The following is a 22,490-nucleotide window of genomic DNA, read 5'->3' as shown; positions in this document are numbered from 1 at the left end:
CACTCGCTCTTTGCTCGCTTAAAAGTGGCTGAAGCTAGCACAGTGGCGAAGCCTGTTTGATCATAGTGACAGAGTCGTCTGTGTACTTGTCGACTTCACAGTTGACGCAGAAGTTCATTGTTTGAAATGATTAGCAAGTGTTTTTGTTTCTTTCTTGATCATTATATTCTTCCCACTTGTAACGAGTGGTAATATTTGGGGGCTGTGAAGATCCAGATCACTTTGGCAAAGGAAATATTTGGTCGGGCAAGCCTGTTACAGGGTTGTGGATGGATGTAATCCGCATGTGCGGCCATATTATTGTTCTTCGGCCATATAGTACTAAAATTTAGTTTTTTCGACAGTTAAAAGATTAAAGTAAAAGGTTTAAAAACAAAAAGAACATTCCTTTTGATGTTTTGCTGTAAAACAGAGATGGCGATGGTATGACTGGTGCTGAGATGATGACAATGACCTATCTGGCAAGTCTATCGAGGTCAGCTGCCAGTAGATGCCGCATGGGTATCGGACAATGCAGTTGAAAGGGTCACTATTTCTGAGTGTGTAGGGATGATGTTGAGCTGGGATGTGAGGCGTGTACATAGGGCTAAGGGTGGGAAGGAGCGAGGGTGGTTTAAAAGGTTGGGAGAGGTGTTGTAGCCTTGATCAAAGGGGAGGATATAGAAAAGGAGGGCTGTAGCTGGTGAGAATTTATGGGTCGGAAAGAGTAAATTACCTTCGTGTTGGATATAAAGGGTTTAAATGCATCTGATTTTTGCCTTGTCCCGTTTCATTGATACATTAACATGACGTCATTCTGTCTCATCGAAAGAGGTATGTACGTAGACACGCTGGTATCGTTGGTGTACTAACTTGTACAACTATTGTACAACGCAGTCGTTGGTTGCTGTTTCATTTCAGGCTGCTCTAAATCTGTTCGTGGAATCGCTACATGCTATTGGCTTAAGTAACACAAAGCAGAAGTAATCGGCTGCATTTATATGCGTCGAACTTATTTTTGTGATGTCGCGGATAGGCACAGAAAATTTCTTACTTTTACTTGATATTCTGATTGAAAACGGAACTTAGTTCCTTCCGGAGGGATTTCAGTCGTCTGCCCACGTGGGCTGAAATATCCATGCATTCTATTACTATCCATGATCACACTACAAACTAAACATCCCGCTCATTTTGTAACAAGTCCGTTTGATTCTTTAACATCATTATTTCATGTATGTTGTAAAGTGACCCGTTTCTTTTGTAATTATTTTTGTATTTCGATGTTGATTAATGGGTTTAATCTACGTCTCCTTATTCTGTAACAGGAGTGGTTTTCTAATAGAGCAAGTTATTAACAAATCTAGTGCCCATTTTTTCAAATATTCCTTTGTTTTTTCCCCTCAACCATGTGCCTATGTAAAATCACAGTCTGCAAAAGGCCACACTATGATTCCATATCCTGTTTAATTGCACCGACACTCAGAAATATCTTTCATATTTCTCAATGTTACGATTGTTATAGTATTTTACATGATTTTCAGCATTTTTAGGCCAGTAGTAAATGCAGCAACGGAGCCAGCACACGCTGCAGTTCTGCTCTCCTCAGTGGTCAGAGAAACGTTCGTTTTGCGTTCAGAGTCAATGTTTTTGTATTTAAGTAAGGTTCAGAGTTGTTTCAGATCATACAAATTGCTTAAACATATACATTGCACGGACAATTCCCTATAAGGCGATTTCAATTACAATAAGAGTTCATAATGTTTGCAGGTTCACTTATCCCTTTCGTAGTACTAACTAATCGTTTCCTTCTGCGATTCATGAGTGTTTATAATTGGCAACCAATGATGTACATGAGTGTTTTCCGTCGCGCTTGGGAAGGTTAACTGTCGTCGCCACACAAATTTAAAAAAATATTCAAATGGCTCTGAGCACTATGGGACTTAACATCTGTGGTCATCAGTCCCCTAGAGCTTAGAACTACTTAATCCTAACTAAACTAAGGACGTCACACACATCCATGCCCGAGGCAGGATTCGAACCTGCGACCGCAAGTCACGCGGTTCCGGACTGAGCGCCTTAACCGCGAGACCACCGCGGCCGGCCGCCACACAAATTACAGTCAGATGCCTCTTTACTTGGGCTTGAGAGGGAAAACGGCTGATATGAGCTACAAATAGTTTAAATTTTTTTGAGTGGTTAAATAAATGAAGACGACTGTTAGCTTTCAGGATATGGAGGTATTTGGAAAGTGGGAGGTATTGGTGTAGGTCTGACAGCAGCCATGGATTGCAGAGGATGGGATAGACAATTGGGTTATGATCGTCGAATTTACAGGATGTATAGGATTTTTATAGACAGATAAAGGAATTTTATGAGAGGGGAGAATTATATCAGTTGATAGAGGACACGTGTATGAGAGAGAAGGCAGGTACAAAAAATGAGGCGGAGTGCACGGTATACTAGGAATTGTAAGGAAAGGTAAAATTAGGAGGGTATGATTATCGATGCTACACTGAAGAGCTAAAGAAACTGGTATACTTGCCTAACATCGGGTAGGGGCTCCGCGAGCACACTGAAGTGCCGCAACACAGTGTGGCATGGACTCGACTAATGTCTGAAGTACTGCTGGAGGGAACTGATACCACGAAACCTGTGGGGCTGTCCATAAATCCGTAAGAGCACGAGGGGGTGAAGATCTCTTCTGAACAGTACGTTGCAAAGCAGCCCAGATATGCTCAATAATGTTCATGTCTGAGGAGTTCGGTGGCCAGTGGAAGTGTTTGAACTCATAAGAGTGTTCCTGTAGCCCCTCTGTAGCAATTCTGGACGTGTGGGGTGTCTCATTGTCCTACTGGAATCGCTCAAGTCCGTCGGAATGCACAATGGACACGAATGAATGCAGATGATCAGACAGGAAGCTTACGTACATGTCACCTGTCAGAGACGTATCAGGGATCCCATACCACTCCAATTGCACACGCCCCACACCATTACAGAGCCTCCTGCGCTTGAACAGTCCCCTGCTGACATGCACGGTTCGTGGATTTATGAGGTTGTCTCCATACACGTACACGTCCATATGCTCTACACAATTTGAAACCAGACTCGTACGACCAAGCACCATATTTCTAGTCATTAACAGTCAAATGTCTGTGTTGACAGGCCCAGGAGAAGCGTAAAGCTTGTATCGTGCAGTCATCAAGGGTACACGAGTGGGCCTTCAGCTCCGAAATCTCATATTGATGATGTTTCGTTGAATGGTTCGCACGCTGACACTTGTTGATGGGCCAGCATTGAAATCTTCAGCAATTTGCGGAAGGGTTACGCTACTCCCACGTTGAACGATGCTCTTCAGTCGTCGTTGGTCCCGTTCTTCCAGGACCTTTTTTCGGCTGCAGCGATGTCAAAGATTTGATGTTTCGCCGGATTCCTGATATTCACACTACACTTCTGAAATGCCCATACGGGAAAATCTCCACTGCCTCAGAGATGCTGTGTCCCATCGCTCATGTGCCGACTGTAACACCACTTTCAAACCCATTTAAATCTTTATAATCTTCCATTGTAACAGCAGTAACCGATCTGACAAGTGCCAGAGCCTTGTTGTCTTATATAGAAGTTGCTAATTCGCAGGTTTACACCAGTTTCTTTGACGTTTCAGTGTGTGTTGGAAAGGGCTAATTAGTTGTGAAAGGGTATGAGTTAACAGTTTTGGTAAAAGACTAAAGTCGGATAGGGATGTAGTAGTACTTTTATGTAGCACAGATAGTCACACCAATCTAATCTCGACTGGACACATTTTCATAGTACTGTCATCTGTTTGTGCCGCAGGAAGGGCTGTGTAACGGCGGCAGCAGTGGACGAGGCGTTCTCGCAGGCCCGTCGCGCCGTCGGATTGGACCGTCCTCCAAGGGAGCCAACGCCCGTCGCCTTGGACCTGCTTGGGGCTGCCCTTCACGAGACAACGCGGCTGCTCGCCAACAGGTGAGGTTCTAAAACTTGTGCAACAAGTCTACGTGTCCTCTGTAATAAAAAAAACTAAGTTAATCGATCAACAACGAACTTCAATGGATGTCTTACGACGTCTGCCACGAGTAGATGCAACGAACAAAAAGCGAACAAAATGAGATAAAAAAAAAACATTGCCGGCACGGTAGCTCAGCGTACTCGGTCAGAGGGTTAGCTACCCTCTGTAATAAAAAACTGAGTGAGTGGATCAACAAAGAACCTGAACGGCTGTCATCGGACGTCCGCCACGAACAAATTCATCGATTAATATAGAGCAAAATGAGATTAGCTGGCACGGTAACTCAGCGTGTTCGGTCAGAGGATTAGCTACCCTTTGTAATAAAAAAAAACCTGAGTTAATGGAACAACGACGAACTGAAACGGGTGTCTTGCGACGTCCGCGCTGAGCACATACAACGAACGAAAACGAACAAAATCAGATTTTAAAAAAAAAGAAGAAAAAAGTGGTCAGCGCGACAGAATGTCAATCCTAAGGGCCCGTGTTCGATTCCCGGCTGGGCCGGAGACTTTCTCCGCTCAGGGACTGGCTGTTGTACGGTCCTACACATGATCATTCCATCACCATCGACGCGCAAGACGCCGAAGTGGCGTCAAATCGGAAGACTTGCACCCGGCGCACGGTCTACCCGACCGGAGGCCCTAATAACACGACATTTACATTTATCATAATATTTGTAACTGGCGACCTGCTATCTATGAGCTGTGAGTAAAGGTTTTATTTTCTTTTTCGAACGGAATAGGCACCAAGATATCCAGCGGTCAACAATACTACGAGGGACGTTCGATAGCTAATGCAACACATTTTTCCCTTGAATCAGATTGGTTTTATTCAGGATTCTAATTTACAACATAATTGCCCACTCTTTTCACTACAAAACCCTATTTTTCAATGCATTCTCCGTTCACTGCGACGGTCCTGCGGGCGTGTATGCCGGCATGGCACCACTAATCATCCAAATATTGCCGAGTGCATCTGTCTCTGGGTCTTAGACCGTAGGCAGAAAGGGTGATTACCATCAGAATGTCCGCCCCCAGTTAATTTGATTGCAGGGGACTACTTGTTCTCGGAAGAGGCACACAGGCTGCGAGGATCTGAAGCTACAAAACTGCTGAGAGACGTCCCCTCGGCCTCAGTTCGCTCCAGTACTTTGTAGTTGTTATAAAGTGCTCGAAGGACATCTGTCCATGATTAAGCTGCAAATTCGCGATTTTCACTGACAAGAATTGCCTTCATGCTGTCTACAGTGTTAGAGCTGTAATCTTTGTCGCGCTGACTGAGACGTGGTATTTACTGGAATTAAGGAAAACGTAGAAGGGAGGACCCACCAACGTAACTTTCTTTAACACAACCTGTTTACTTAGCAATATATAATCTTAAATTTTGTTTTTCTTTACAAAATTATCAAATTTGTGAAATGAATAAGCTTTTTCAAGGGAATTCGAAACAAGAACAACATGACAATAGTTACTAGGCGACCGGACCTGCAGCCCGCCCGTTATCGGGTAAACAGCGGTGTTTACTACCGCGCTGGACACAGTATCTCTTATTAAGAGCCCTTCTGCAACACATGAAACTATATAAGCAGTATTGATGACAAGAGTGTTTCAATTACTTACACAGATGGCGTAACTTTTAATATGGAAACTGTATGTCGAACGGTTCGGGGTCAATATGCGCAGATGTGCTTAAAGATTAAACAGATTAGGAAACAATTATGACAATGATAAGGCTTACTTCAAAGCAACCAGCCTCTTGATTTCAATCGGGAACCAATGTGCGACTGGATCCCAACCCGTATCTTTTGACAATCTTACTCTGAGTAAAGCTCTGGTGACAGTTGGCTGTTTATATTTTAAAAGTTAAACTTATTGTCAATTATTAAGACCACTCTGAAGGAACGTTTTAAAACATTACTTGTGAACACTTATCACAAGAGAAGTCACTCTACGGAACCACAAGGTCCAGTTAAAAATACACCCTCAATGACTCGGTCTTTCAAAGACAGCAACGCACTGCTTCGTACAACAATTTGTTCAGATTGTAGCTAATGCAATTACAATCAAAGAACTTAACCGTTTAACATCTAAATCTAACCACAAGACCCCTATTTGTTTAGCGACAACCTGTGCCTTAGTACAATTGTTCTGACTGTCTTTATGACCAGGAGCCGATTCATTAGAACATTAATGATCGGCTATAAACCAGAAAGAAAGGCAATGTAATATGGGAACAAATTTTAAAACGACAACTAGTGTCTAGTACAATACTACGGACTGTATTTACGACCAAAGAGCCGACCGAGTACACCTCTGAGGGTCGAGTACAAACCAGAACATAATTAGGAGGGCAGGTAGACAATGACACAATCACCACTAGGATTACAGAATGTTACTCGCCTTTACCATCAAGCAGTTCCACCGATTCACGGTGCGTCGCGGAGGTTACTGAGTGGTGCCGATGAAAGCCAGGTGGAAGAGGGCACCCAGGCCGCGAGTGGTCATCCGACACGAATGTTGCCAACCAAGCGACGGGATGTCGGCCCGCTGTTTGTCGTCGACGCTGACCCTGGTGAAGCACTTCAGTATCTTCGCTTTGTGCAGGCCCTCCTTGCATAGCTTGTGGCTTCGGCAACTCGGACCTCGTGACCGCCTCTATTCGCGACGCTACTGTCAATCCTCCAACTTCGTGCCTCCTCCTCTGGGGCCAGCGAACCAGTATAAGTATTGGCAAGCAAAACCTTCGGAGGACACAACCCACAGATACGAACTTTTCCTCATAAATACTGGCAATGGGCCCTTGAGCTAGTGGCGCCAGAGAGAACAGTCTACTAACTTAATGGCGCCATGGCCCACTGACGTCGTCTGTGTTCCCGCAACAAGTGTCTACTCATCGCTCATTACCTTCGTTTGTGATTCAAATCAGGGAGATTCTTCTCTAATGGTTCAAATGGCTCTGAGCAATATGGGACTTAACAGCTATGGTCATCAGTCCCCTAGAACTTAGAACTACTTAAACCTAACTAACCTAAGGACAGCACACAACACCCAGTCATCACGAGGCAGAGAAAATCCCTGACCCCGCCGGGAATCGAACCCGGGAACCCGGGCGCGGGAAGCGAGAACGCTACCGCACGACCACGAGCTGCGGACTCTTCTCTAATGTACTGTATCAATACTCGCTCTATGACTGGACTAAATATCAATTTTTTTTAGTTTCTTATGGGTTTTCACGCACTGTTGGCTTGCCCCACACCAAGCCTGCCGATTGCCTGTGTAGTCCAAAATTGTGAACTTGGAAGAGCAGTTGAACGGAATGGATAGTGTCTTGAAAGGAAGATATAACATGATCATCAACAAAAGCAAAACGAGGATAATGGAATGTAGTCGAATTATGTCGGGTTATTCTGAGGGAAGAACGCTGAAGAACACTGAAGATTAGATGGGTAGATCACATAATTAATGAGGAAGTATTGAATCGGATTGGGGAGAAGAGACATTTGTGGCACAACTTGACCAGAAGAAGGGGTCGGTTGGTAGGACATGTTCGGAGGCATCAAGGTATCACCAATTTCGTATTGGAGGGCAGCGTGGAGGGTCAAAATCGTAGAGGGAGACCTAGAGATCACTACACTAAGCAGATTCAGAAGGATGTAGGTTGCAATAGGTACTGGGAGATGAAGAAGCTTGCACAGGATAGAGTAGCATGGAGAGCTGCATCAAACCAGTCTCAGGACTGAAGACCACAACAAGTTCCAACCCTTTTCTGTAACAAGACTGCCCCACATTCCTCTCGTATTTCTATGGGCAAGAGATGAATACACTAAGCAGATTCAGAAGGATGTAGGTTGCAGTAGGTGCTGGGAGATGAAGAAGCTTGCGCAGGATACAGTAGCATGGAGAGCTACATCAAACCAGTCTCAGAACTGAAGACCACAACAACAACAACACTCAATGTTATATCCAGTTTCACTTGAGCTTGAAACGTCCCCTTTGAAAAATTTATACGAGACTGTGCTTAAACTGACACACAATATTTTTGGCGCAACGCAATCTGACTTCCAAAAATCCCTACGAAAGAATGGCCCTGACTAACATTAACCACGTTTCACAAATCACTTACCTCACAAAAATCTTCGTTACTCAAGCTACTGCAATACAGCGAGCGCCACTACTGCCAGCTAAATAAAAGATTCAAACTACTGAAGGCACTAACTACTGATAGGCATAGTTAGCAAATGAAAGATTTTAATAGAGAACAAACAATGTATTTACCTCACTAGTCATAATATATATAGCCGTTCATGACACCAATTCTTACAAATTTCAAAACTCCGCCATCTCTCTCGCCACGTCCACCACTGCTGGCGGCTCACCTCCAACTGCCCAACGCTACGCGCTGTTAGCATCCAGCTGCCGCTGCCCAACACTACAATGGCGAGTATTACAACAATGCCAACCAGCCACAGACTGCACACGGCATAGCCAGTGATTTTCAAACAGAGCGCTACGTGGCGGCGGCGTTACCAATAAGAAAACCTAAACAGCCTACTTACATAGCCCCCATGCTCCCCATAAAAAAATTTACAAATTGTTTTGGGCAGTGGCCAATACAGATTTGAAAAATTTTTTCATAATTACAATGACAAAGAAATGAAATTCACACACTTATCGATACATGTTGGTCAAAAGCTAAAATTTTCTCACAGTCCATAAAGACAGTCCTGATCATTCATCAAAGTAAAATTGCAGTGTTTTTCTCAAAGTCTGAGTAGTAAAAGAAAATGCACACGGAAGTAGTGGATTTCCATGCAGTCTTGAAGAAGTAGTGTTGTCCTTCCAACGGAAAGACAGTGTTGACTCTTGACATGCAGACAGGTAATGGGCCACAACAGAGCAAACCCACAGCAGAGTCAGTCCAAGTTTTCAAGAATATTGGTAGGTAGATCGTCACAGAGTAGACCCATTGTAGTCCTGGTAGAGATTACGGTTTGGTGGGCCACCAGAGGTGCAGACCCACTGCAGTCCTTGTAGAAATAATGGTATTGGTGGGTCATCAAAGGTTTAGACCCACTGTAGTCTTTGTAGAGATGGCCAGCAGCCATCTGTTTGACTGTGCAGGCGCACAATCACCATTGAAGAGTCTTGCAGATAATATAGCAAGTCCATAACCACCACTTATGCACTCACAAAAATTGTTTGTAAAATGTCCTTACAACCAGCAATGCTGTTATCCAGTACCTTACTGAATTATTAACACACGTGCAAACACTATCAGTCCCTACTTCTCACATATTGTCCATATACTATGACCAACAGAAATGTGTGCAGTGAAATGTAATTTACAAGTTACTTAACTTGATGAACTGGTGTCAGTTACAATTTTATAACATAAGAATGCAATAACAAAGGTACAAAATACATCTTTAAATAACATAACAATACAGAGAACATTTGCAGTAGAACAGGCTTTACAAAAGAATCGAAATAGCAAATACATCAGTGTTACAAAAATTATGACATAAGTACATACATAAAAGATTAGAGTAACTTCTGAAACATCAACCCCACACATGAGCATTAGAACAAAACAGAATAAATAATGTGTAAACATCTTTACGAAGTAAATAACATGTTATTAACGCAAATTATATTTGAGGATAACAGTATTCCTCATCATAGTTCATGTAGCTGAGTATTAGAAAAATTCTACAACATAAATCTTATTAGATAAACATATAAAGACAGGAAAAACATAAATACACAAGGGTACACAAACACATAGTGGGATAACACAAGGAAAGGACAGGGTTTGTTTTACTGCAGTATTTTGCCAACATAACTTTCTTTACTTCTCGGAGATCTCCCTTCGTTCTTCATTATTTCCAAAAAGTCCTATCTATACCTGCTTTCTGTACTTTTCTCATATAACCTCTCAGTGCATTTCTTCAAATTCATCACAACTCATTCTCTTATATAGGCTACCCCCTCTTAAGCTAACTTAAATCTACTGAGCTCAGATGCTTAACTAAGGGACGAGGCAATGCAGCAGCACAAAACAATTTACACAAACAGCAATGTTAAAAAATGGAAATTGGCAAAAAAGGCAACAATATTACAACTAATATAAGGCAATGCGCAGCAAACAAGAAAAATAAATCAGTAATAAAATTGGCTTAACCTAGTAATACAAAGTGACATTCAGTAGCACTATGAATGGCAAACAGCTGCAGCAAATGCTATAACTTATACCTAAACATGACAAAGCTCAATCAGAAAAAATGTTACACTAAAGACAACAATGCAGATAAGGACAATGTCTATTCACATCTTAATGTCTATGCAATTAAAGTGGTGCACCACAAAAATTTATTGTAAAAAAATATTACCATGTACTTGAAAAGACAATTCTGTATGCAATTTCTGTGAAGGGAAATGTCTTTTTGTGCTACTTCGTTTTTTTTAAGTACATCATAAAGTTATTATTTACTGGATCTGTAGGCATAAAATATTTATATTAGTACATCCATAAAATTTATTTTAACCAATGCTTCAGTGCAGTTAGAAACTAGATATTAAACAAAATGAGTAAATAAATGCATAAAGCAAGCCACATGGCATTTCTCTCAACTAGCAGGACAATAGCCATGAAATGTTTCTCGTCGTTTCATTAGGCATTTTAGTAAATATCATAAATTAAGAGCTCCACAGTGTAATCATATGTTTTCAAGTTTGAGCGTGTCGTATTTGCGACGCTTTCTACAAAGAAATGTCAACTTCGAGGATAATGACGCCTCTTTTTTTTTTTTTTTTTTTTTTTTTTACCTGTGCCTCTGAAAGGCACACACTAATGGCTTGTTTCCTAGTGGCTGTCGCCCAGCTGGACGCCCACGACGCATTGTGGAGGTGGTCACTTAACTGTCTTACCGAAATATTTACGACACCAGTTTCCGCTACAGTGACAGTCTCATATAAAAATATTTTCACAGGTTGAGAATTTGCGTTAGAAATCTGTAGAAACAAAATCCTTTAAATATAATAGTGTCCAAAAAATTTTCGCCAGCAAAGTGATACATTCACGCATATACACACATTTCATAACTCTTAAAGTACGATTCTCGGTTTCCATCATCATTTTTCACAAACCAGAGTCCCTAACCACTACTCTTTATTCCTTCCCTTATTCGTCGACACTTCTTCAATATTTCATCATAACAGATACATAGCATAATCAAATAACTCATATAGCATCAGCTTAAACATACCTCACCTGCATAATTCACTTCGTCGTCGTAATGATAACATCATAACACCTCAGTCAAATCTCAAAATCGTCGTAGCTCCTTCAATAATTTCAAAACCTAAAAAAAATTCTCTGCTCATGTCAAAAGTGTCATCTGCCTCAAACGTACTTTAAAAATCGTGATCCCATACCAAATATGTCATTCAAAGCTCTCATAGTATCACAATGTTTCCGAAAAAATATGAACAGTTCACAAAGTACAGACAAAATACAATTTCATAAGTGTGAAGTTATCCACCTGCGTAATTGCGTAAACATGTGTCACTGACGTAGTAAAAATATGTTTGTTTCTCTGTCAAATAATCAGATAGCTGTGTAACTCTGTGTTAGAGAAATGTGGTACCGATGTGTAAAGTTGTATAAACAAATACCATATTAGCTAGGGCTCCTTGTGCTTGCCAAACACATGGTACACAAAGTAAGCGTGTACCCCCCTGAGGATTAATGTAATTAAACCCTCAGGTGTTACAGATTACAGCAATGGAATGAAATGTATCACAAAAAAACTTTCTTTTTAATTCAACAACATTAATAAATAAATGGTTTAAGTACCAAATTAATCACTCTAATGCGTGCCCTGTAGTGCTAAATGTGCGTTTTGCTGTAAGATAATTCTGTGGAACTGTCGTAGTTATCGTCCTCTGTAAGCAAAGTTCTGCTGCAATTCAGGTCTGTCGTTACGATCATATCGTGTGTCGTCATGTCGGTAGATTCCATAGTTTCTTTCTTGTCGGTCATGTGGTGGAGAATTTCTCCCTGAATCGTAACTGCGCGCTGCACCGTTGAGTCTTAAGTTATTCCGTCTCCCTTGATAATAATTATTTTGGTTTCCATATTGTCTGTTTCTCTGATTGTCTCTGTGATAGTCATTACCGCGGAGAGGTGATCTTTCCCTGTAATAATTACTACTCTGCCAACGGTTGTCATACAGGTGGTGTCTGTTTTGGTCACGATTTACGTTGTACGAATAGCCTTGTCGTGTATTATTTCTGTCATCGCGGAATTGTGACAGGTGTGACCTGGAATTGTTGTGCTCCTGTTTTCGCGTTCCGCGATTGTCAGTGTCAATATCCAGTTCTTCTAACAGTCCCTGAAAAGCTTCAATGTCGTCTTTGCATCGTCCTGCTAAAATAATCTGTCGTAAATGTTCAGGTAATTTGATTAAGCAAATGCGGATGAGTTCTGAGGGGCTGTATGGGTTTGAAAGATACTGATTCTTATGTAACATGTCTTCAAAATACTTGACAAGACTGGAAAATTCAGATTGTTCGAAATGTTTCATCATTATGATGCTATGTTTTACTCGGTCTTGTGTGGCTTGGGACCAATATGCTGAGAGGAAGGCATGGTAAAATTCTCCTTCACTGTGGCAATCGTAAAAGACCGATCGCATTCTTACAGCTGGTTCATTCTCTAAATAGTCACACATAAATTCTAATCTGTGCTCTAATGACCAGTTGGGAGGAAAACAATGAGAGAATTGATGAAGCCATGCTTTTGAATTAATGTCGTTGCCAGAATTCTTAAATATTTTCAATTTACGTGTAGTAATGAACAGCTTATAGTCAAAATAATCGTGTCGGCGGGTAGCATTTCGGTCATTGTTACGTCGTGTCGGCGGTTCCATTTCAAAATTCGGTGTACCTTGCCAATATCTTTCATAATTTCCGAAATGCCCTGTGTTATTATTTTGTGGCTTTTCCGTATTTCTAAGACCCTCTTCCCGTGTTGGAGCGCGAGTGTCCTCTGAAATACGTAATTCTTGTATTACCTGTGTCAGCTGATCTTGTACTTCCCGGATTTCTCTTTGGTGTTGCATATTAATTTGATTCTGATTTTGTTTGAATTTCCCAATTTGTTCGCACTCTTCTGTGTCATTCAGATCATCATCTACCTTTGCAGATAAGTTAATGAAGTGATCTGAAAGTTTGGCTACTTTCTCCGATAGTGTACTTATTTCCTCAGTGTGTTTTCTGAACCAAATTTCAGAGTGTCCATTTGTGTTGAAATCGTATCTACTGTGTCCTTTAAGTTTTGCTGAGTTTTTGCAAGTTGCGTAATCGAATCGGTAGATGCGACTGAGTCAATTTTAGCTTGCAAGGTCTCATGATTTTCATGAACAATAGTTTGCAGTTTTTTTATGGCTGCTTCGTGATTCTGTAATGCATTTTCATGCCGCGAAAAAATAGGTTGGAAATGCTCACAAATTTGTGTTTTTACGTCATTACAGACTTTTTGACATTTCGATTCGATGTTATGTAACTCATTAGTTAAATCTTCACATGTTTGTTCAAGTGTGGTGTCCAACGTTTGAAGCTTTTGTTCCATTGTGTCTAACGTTTGAAGCTTTTGCTGTGTTTGTCTCTGATTTTGTTCCATTGTGTCTAACTTTTGAAGATTCTGTCCCATTTGTTTCTGATTTTGTTCAAGCGTTGTGTCTAACTTTTGAAGATTTTGTTCCATTGTGTCTAACTTTAGAAGCTTTTGCTGTGTTTGTCTCTGATTTTGTTCCATTGTGTCTAACTTTTGAAGCTTTTGTCCCATTTAATGCATTAATTGTAATAACAATGCACTGGTGTCTGAAACATGTTCCATAGTGCTATTCGGCAATGCATTTGAACCGGCAATATTCGCAGTTTGAAAAACAGAAAATATGTCTTGACTTATTTGAGAAAACGGTGAGGACGCAAAACCTGAATCTACAGTATTTGCAAGATTGTGTCCTGTCATTTCGGAATCCTGAGGCGAGCTGTTGCTGACCGATCGATCGATAATGCTTCGCTGTTCACTTATTATTTCACTGTCTACACAATTGTTTGCAGCCCGCTCCATTTCCCTATGTACAATTACCAAATTACTACTTTGAACATTAGTTATTTCATTACTCGATGGCGTTAACACACTGCTTTCGTCTTCACTGTCATTTCTCAGTTTACTTTGGAGCCTAGTATTACGTTTTTCACACGCCGTTATTGTCACAATATTTCACACGATAACACAGAAAAGCACAATTTGAAAAGCAAAAATAGGAGAATACATTAACGTATCACTGAAAATAATATCTCGTTAATTGCAAGCGCAGCTGCGAAATACTTGCTGCAAATCTACATGCATGCCACAACTGTTTTACTTTACAACAATGAAAAACTACAACTACAAAGTAAATTCAGTCTACGATTATGCGCTAGCGATAAACAAAAGCTACACTAATTACACAAACTACAAGAAAAAATCAGAAGATTCCAGTGAGGTATCCTTGGCTGAGGGTCGACATATGAAACGTCCCCTTTGAAAAATTTATACAAGACTGTGCTTAAACTGACACACAATATTTTTGGCGCAACGCAATCTGACTTCCAAAAATCCCTACGAAAGAATGGCCCTGACTAACATTAACCTATACGTTTCAAAAATCACTTACCTCACAAAAATCTTCGTTACTCAAGCTACTGCAATACAGCGAGCGCCACTACTGCCAGCTAAATAAAAGATTCAATCTACTGAAGGCACTAACTACTGATAGGCATAGTTAGCAAATGAAAGATTTTAATAGAGAATAAACAATGTATTTACCTCACTAGTCATAATATATATAGCAGTTCATGACACCAATTCTTACAAATTTCAAAACTCCGCCATCTCTCTCGCCACGTCCACCACTGCTGGCGGCTCACCTCCAACTGCCCAACGCTACGCGCTGTTAGCATCCAGCTGCCGCTGCCCAACACTACAATGGCGAGTATTACAACAATGCCAACCAGCCACAGACTGCACACGGCACAGCCAGTGATTTTCAAACAGAGCGCTACGTGGCGGCGGCGTTACCAATAAGAAAACCTAAACAGCCTACTTACAAGCTGTCTGACTTTTCCTGTCTGTGGTGTCCCCTTGTTCCATTAATTAATCAAAAAATGGTTCAGATGGCTCTAACAATATGGGACTTAACTTCTGAGGTCATCAGTCCCCTAAAACTTAGACCTACTTAAACATAGCTAACCTAAGGACGGCCGGCACTTAATTAATCAACTAATTCTAATAAGCAGTCGAAATCCCAGATAGACGTGAAGGAGCTTACTGCCACCTCGGTCCAGGAAGCAGAATACTATCAGGCGAGGTCACTGTAATCTGATGGTACAGACGACGGATACAACCAGAGCACATCGCTTTCACTATCCATACGAACCGCGCCCCCCTCCTCCCACCTACAAAGTGGCAGGCTATAATTACAAATGTTATGAGTTCGATCCCCAGCTGGTCTTCAATTTTCCTTCATTTTCACCTCTTGAAATGCTTTGAGAATATGAAAAATTCCGAATAACACCGACGTTGGGAGTCAACGTTAATCTGTAAGTCCCTCTAATAATTGGTGTGCATTTTTCACGAGCATATTTTAGTATTTTGGTATATAAATGCATATGTATTTAAATAATTATTGTTGTTGTTGTGGTCTTCAGTCCTGAGACTGGTTTGATGCAGCTCTCCATTCTACGCTATCCTGTGCAAGCGTCTTCATCTCCCAGTCCCTACTGCAAACTACATCCTTCTGAATCTGCTTAGTGGATTCATCTCTTGGTCTCCCTCTACGATTTTTACCCTCCACGCTGCCCTCCAATACTAAATTTGTGATCCCTTGATGCCTCAGAACATGTCCTACCAACCGATCCCTTCTTCTAGTAAAGTTGTGCCACAAACTTCTCTTCTCCCCAATCCTATTCAGTACCTCCTCATTAGTTATATGATCTACCTATCTAATCTTCAGCATTCCTCTGTAGCACCACATTTCAAAAGCTTCTAGTCTCTTCTTGTCCAAACTATTTATCGTCCATGTTTCACTTCCATACATGGCTACACTACATACAAATACTCTCAAAAACGACTTCCTGACACTTAAATATGTACTCGATGTTAACAAATTTCTCTTCTTCGGAAATGCTTTACTTGCCACTGCCAGTCTACATTTTATATCCTCTCTACTTCGACCATCATAAGTTATTTTGCTCCCCAAATAGCAAAACTCCTTTACTACTTTTAGTGTCTCATTTCCTAATCCAATTGCCTTAGCACCGTTGTTGTTGTTGTTGTCTTCAGTCCTCAGACTGGTTTGATGCAGCTCTCCATGCTACGCTATCCTGTGCAAGCTTCTTCATCTCCCAGTACTTACTGCAACCTACATCCTTCTGAATCTGCTTAGTGTATTCATCTCTTGGTCTCCCTCTACGATTTTTACCCTCCACGCTGCCCTACAATGGTAAATTTGTGATCCCTTGATGCCTCACAACATGTCCTACCAACCGGTCCCTTCTTCTTGTCAAGTTGTGCCACAAACTCCTCTTCTCCCCAATTCTATTCAATACCTCCTCTCTACATCGACCATCATCAGATATTTTGCTCCCCAAATAGCAAAACTCCTTTACTACTTTAAGTGTTTCATATCCTAATCTAATTCCCTCAGCATCACCCGACATAATTCGACTACATTCCATTATCCTCGTTTTGCTTTTGTTGATGTTCATCTTATACCCTCCTTTCAAGACACTGTCCATTCCGTTCAACTGCACTTCCAAGTCCCTTGCTGTCTCTGACAGAATTACAATGTCATCGGTGAACCTCCAAGTTTTTATTTCTTCTCCAAGGACTTTAATACCCACTCCGAATTTTCCTTTTTTTCCTTCACTGCTTGCTCAATATACAGACTGTATAACATCGGGGAGAGGCTATAACCCTGTCTCACTCCCTTCCCAACCACTGCTTCCGTTTGATGTCCCTCGACTCTTATAACTGCCATCTGGTTTCTGTACAAATTGTAAATAGACTTTCCCTCCCTGCATTTTACTTCTGCTACCTTTAGAATTTGAAAGAGAGTATTCCCATCGACATTGTCAAAAGCTTTTCCTAAGTCTTATCATTATATAATCTATCTGATATCTCTAGGATTCTTCCATGTATACAACCTTCTTTTATGATTCTTAAACCAAGTGTTAGCTATGATTAAGTCAGCTCTGTGGAAAATTCTACCAGGCGGCTTCCTCTTTCATTTCTTAGCCCCAATCTATATTCACCTACTGCGTTTCCTTCTCTTCCTTTTCCTATGTTCCTTCCATTACCCAAGGATTTCTACTAGCCCTCCTCTTTTTTCCTACTTGATCCTCTGCTGCCTTCACTACTTCATCCCTCAAAGCTACCCATTCTCCTTTTACTGTATTTCTTTCTCCCATTCTTGTCAATTGTTCCCTTGTGCTCTCCCTGAAACTCTGTACAACCTCTGGTTTAGTCAGTTTATCCAGGTCCCTTCTCCTTAAATTACCACCTTTTTGTAGTTTCTTCACTTTTAATCTATAGTTCATAACCAACAGATTTTGGTAAGAGTCCACATCTGCCCCTGGATATGTCTCACAATTTAAAACATGGTTCCTAAATCTCTGTCTTATCATTATATAATCTATCTGAAACCTGTCATTATCTCCAGGATTCTTCCATGTATACAACCTTCTTTTATGATTCTTGAACCAAGTGTTAGCTATGATTAAGTTGTGCTCTGTGCAAAATTCTACCAGACGGCTTCCTCTTTCATTTCTTACCCCCAATCCATATACACCTACTACGTTTCCTTCCGTCCCTACTGTCGAGTTCCAGTCACCCTTAACTATTAAATTTTCGTCTCCCTTCACTACCTGAATAATTTCTTTTATTTCATCATACATTTATCCAATTTCCTCGCCATCTGCAGAACTTGTTGGCATGTGAACTTGTACTACTGTGGTAGGCGTGGGCTTCGTATGTATCTTGGCCACATTAATGCGTTCACTATGATGTTTGTAGTAGCTTACCCGCATTTTTATTTTCCTATTCATTATTAAACCTACTCCTGCATTACCCCTATTTGATTTTGTGTTTATAACCCTGTAGTCACCTGACCAGAAGTCTTGTTCCTCCTGCTACCGTACTTCACTAATTGCCACTATATCTATCTTTAACGTATCGATTTCCCTTTTTAAAAATTCTAACCTACCTGTCCGATTAAGGGATCTGACATTCGACACTCCGATACGTAGAACGACGTCCTCCTGAGTAGTCCCTCCCGGAGGTTCTGAATGGGGGACTATTTTACCTCCGGAATATTTTACCCAAGAGGATGCCATTATCATTTAACCATACAGTAAAACTGCATGCCCTCGGGAAAAATTACGGCCGTACTTTCCCCTTGCTTTCAGCCGTAAAATTATTACTGTATAAAAATCTGTATGACTGTATAAAAATCTGACCCCAAGTCAGGATGCACTGCAGTCATTGGACGGTGATCAGGTGATTAACTGACAGTGTGTAATAGTGTGATTCCCAAATCTTCAGAAATGTTTTCAGTTCCTGTTTTTTGATGACTGAAGAAATGAGCCAGTCGTTATATGGCTAGAATACTGCAGCGATTTACGTGGTTTCTTTGCTATGACTTATTTTATATCCTTGCTTGCTTCCCCTTTAGCATGAGGAATATGTAGCAGAAAGACAGAAGAGGGGGAAATTAAGGGCAGAAGAAGCAGACAACTACAGCAAATGTCGCAAGTCCTTTATGGGAATTACCCGAGCAAGTAATTCGTCATTAGTGAAACCTGCTGAACTGTCTAGGCTTCCAGATGATGCTACATCAAAACCTATGGGCGAAGCTTGTAGTAAAATGGATTTCTATAAGTCCGGTTATGAATGGGCTTCGACTGAAGATTCCAACAAGACCTTGGACAATGCCGCCGCAGGCTAAGACTTCTTAAGTGAATAATTTCCAACAGCTGAAACGACTGAACAAACTACTGGCAAGAATCCTGGAAAACTCAAGCATCTCAAATCAGATGTAATGCCACAGAATGACATAGGACTATAGACGTTTCTCAAAGAAACCGAGGACTGAAGTGGTGAAGTATGGTTGGAAGTCCTTCACAAATGTGTGTGAAATCTTATGGGACGTAACTGCTAAGGTCATCAGTCTCTAAGCTTACACACTACTTAACCTAAATTATCCTAAGGACAAACGCACACACCCATGCCCGAGGGAGGACTCGAACCTCCGCTGGGTGCAGCCACACAGTCCATGGGAAGTCCTTCATTCAGACAATATTAGTCAACAAGTAAACGAACAATGAACAAACATTAGTTCAAGGGAAACCTGGCTGGTGTAATCTCTGTCCAAAGAATCGGTATTCTGAACGTGTTGCCTTTTGTTCTCCAAGTCGGATCCCTTGTCAATTCTGGAGCAGCAGGATGAACTTACTCAATGGAAATAACTTGAAATAATGGGTTTTTATCACGAGGTGAACAATCGATTCTTGATCAGACACATCTGGAACACATGTCGTTAAGTTTTCAAATTCTTAAACTTAGGTTTTGCATATTCACGAGTCTTTCCTGAGTTTCACCGAATAAACTAGAAAGACGCAGAAATCCTTGAGAATGATATCTAAGACCGACTGGAAAATGACAGAATGGATATTCAAGACTGTCACAACGCTTCAGTTACGGTTAGTCAAAAGAACGGAGTTAATCGACTGATCGAAGACTGAAATAATAATCTGGCTTTCTTTGTGTACTATGATAACCACTCTTTGAATTTACCCAAGCAATTCCGATATACCGTTATTTGGAACCATGTAAGCTCCACCTTTCCTTTTCTGACTGGCTCTGAGCATCTGTGGTCATCAGTCCCCTAGAACTTAGAACTACTTAAACCTAACTAACCTAAGGACATCACACACATCCACGCCCTAGGCAGGAGTCGAGCCTGCGACCGTAGCAGTCGCCCGGTTCCGGACTGAAGCGCCTAGAACCGCTTGGCCACCGCGACCTGGAGGTATTTGAAAAAGACCAGGAGGGGAAGCTATGCATCCTACCAGGCAGTGTCCTGCAAACATTGATTCTGTTTTTAGAGGACATGACACAAGATAACATCAGCCAGGGATCCAAATCAACTTGACAGCCGCATGCTGAATAGTAGTTTCAACACGATGCTGAGATGCTGGTACGAAATTCTCATACACATAGACAGAGTTAATAAAATGCTCCAACATTCTTCGATTATTTCCACTATTCTACGCTTGGCCGGAATGCTCCACGAGACAATATGCGGAGTTAGGAAGGAGGAGTGAGTGGCTAAATTACTTCAGAAAAGACTTTCCCTCACATGGCCTAGGGTGGGGACACTTAATGCACTCAGAAACATCGTCAAACATGAGAGTTCTGGTGGTCCATTTGTTATGGAGTGGGAAGGCATAATGTTGCATGGGCGAACTGATCTCAAAATCTTTGAATACGGTACACTCACCGTTCAACGTTACTGTGACACGGCGTCCTTCCCCAAGTGCGTCTTACATTCGGCCCTGTCTTCAGTTTTGTGGATGAAATTGCGCGACCGCATCGGAGAACGTAGGTGAAGGAGAAGGTGCAGGATCCACGCCTTCAACTGAATGGAAGGGGACTATTATGTAGGAAACTAATTTCACATATTGCTTTCTTGGAGTTTTTACAGTTTTAAACTTCTCCGTTCGCTACATCACGAATTTTAAAGCGAGAGAACTTCTTTTTTTCCTTTTTTTTGGACAATTTTGGTGTCGAATTGAATTTCCTCAAAAAATATGAGTACATGTGGTCTACAGGGGTAGACATGTCTATTGAACTTACCGTGGAAACGTTCGCAAGCATTTGTGGTTCTCTGTCTACTGCAACTGAGCTCTGCTCACTCGGATAGTTTTTCACACACATGCATCGCTGACATTAAGTCCTCAGCAAAATAGTCACCAGCCGTATCAGAGTCGAGAACTGGCAAACGAAATACATGGGACAAAAACTTTCCGCTTTCGTTTCTGGAATAACAGTAGTGTGCAAATCTCATTGATTGTATCTTTCACCACTAACTCTGTGTTACATAAAATTTATGTCCTTGGATTCTTACAGCAGTCCATACTTCCCTTCCAAACTTTCATAAAGCTGTCTTCAAAGTCTGAAAACTTTGTTGAGGGAGATAATTTCAAATATAGATTCGTACATTTATCAATAAGTGTTGAAAAGACAGGCTGATACGATGCTTTGTATCGTTCAACAAAGACGTACCTACCGACTAGTACGTAATGTCCATTAAGAAGCACAACGATTGTAACTAGCTGACGACAAACTTTATGGAATACTCGAAAGTTATATCAACATATATTATGTCACAATAACTAAATATATCCAGATCTTCGGCTTCGCAGAAATTACAACGCTTGTCAACATCATTATGTACCAACAACTCCGCCCCGCGTGTAGTTTTCACACTGAATGTGTTCTGAACAACATGAACCTCCTGAATACTAGTAAGTAATTGCAACGGAATTTTACGCCGAGCATTGTAAATCTATTTACATAAACAGTCGACTTCTTTAATGTTTGTTTCTCCCGTGTGTTCACTTATCAGTTGGTTATACAAGGTACTCAGTTGCCCCTACCACTGTCATTGTATGCAACCCGCGTCGTTATTCTAGCATTCAAAAACTATGGTCCAGATTTTTATATTCTCTCTCTCGCTACGTTCAAACTATTAGCCCAACAGAAAAATGAACAGGACCTTTTTTTATAGGAAATATAATGTACTTAAATCTTTTACCGAGGTACGTTTTCGCTAGTCAGCCCCACCAGTCAGTACGTTGTTCATGGCACTCCCTCCTACCATTGCACAAAAATTTGCAACTGCACGAATTATTTCTCACATTCAGTCTTTTTTTGGTCTTCCTTAACAAATTGTGAAAGCGACGTTTGTGTAAATTTTACCTAACAATTTTGTGAATTTCAACAGCATAAAATAACAATTACATCGTTGTATTCATCAGACCCCTTGACTACGAAACCTTTATGCTTGTAAGAGTTAAGTTTGAATAGGATTTTCTAATTAGTTTTAGTGTAAAGCTTGCAAAAGTCATTTATCTGTCATTACCCTCAAGTGCACATTTACATTTGTAACATTAAAAATATAGCTCTCTACGCTGGTGACGTAATAGCCCAATCAATAGAGACCAAAAAAGGTCAAATGTCGGGAACAGCTTACGTAGTCGGAAGTCCTGACAGGCGAGTGGTGCGTGTGGAGGTGAGTTTGAAGGTAACTTTTTTACGTTTTTCTTGACTAACTCAAAAACTGTGGCCTCCAGCGAAAACGTATCCCAGTACAAAA

The 22,490-nt window shown here is 41.1% G+C and overlaps 1 protein-coding gene across 1 annotated transcript in view; it reads left to right on the top strand.

Moving 5' to 3' along the window:
* The window catches only part of LOC126336128 (peroxidase-like), a 161,947-nt gene that overhangs the window by 24,075 nt on the left and 115,382 nt on the right, over nucleotides 1-22,490 (top strand). The window contains exon 3 of the mRNA XM_049999617.1: nucleotides 3,811-3,963. Within this exon, the coding sequence (XP_049855574.1) occupies nucleotides 3,811-3,963 (153 nt within the window). The remainder of the gene's footprint in view (nucleotides 1-3,810; nucleotides 3,964-22,490) is intronic.

Source organism: Schistocerca gregaria, chromosome 2 (genome assembly GCF_023897955.1).
Source record: "Schistocerca gregaria isolate iqSchGreg1 chromosome 2, iqSchGreg1.2, whole genome shotgun sequence".
Lineage (NCBI taxonomy): Eukaryota > Metazoa > Arthropoda > Insecta > Orthoptera > Acrididae > Schistocerca > Schistocerca gregaria.
This window is presented reverse-complemented; position numbering and strand designations above follow the sequence as displayed.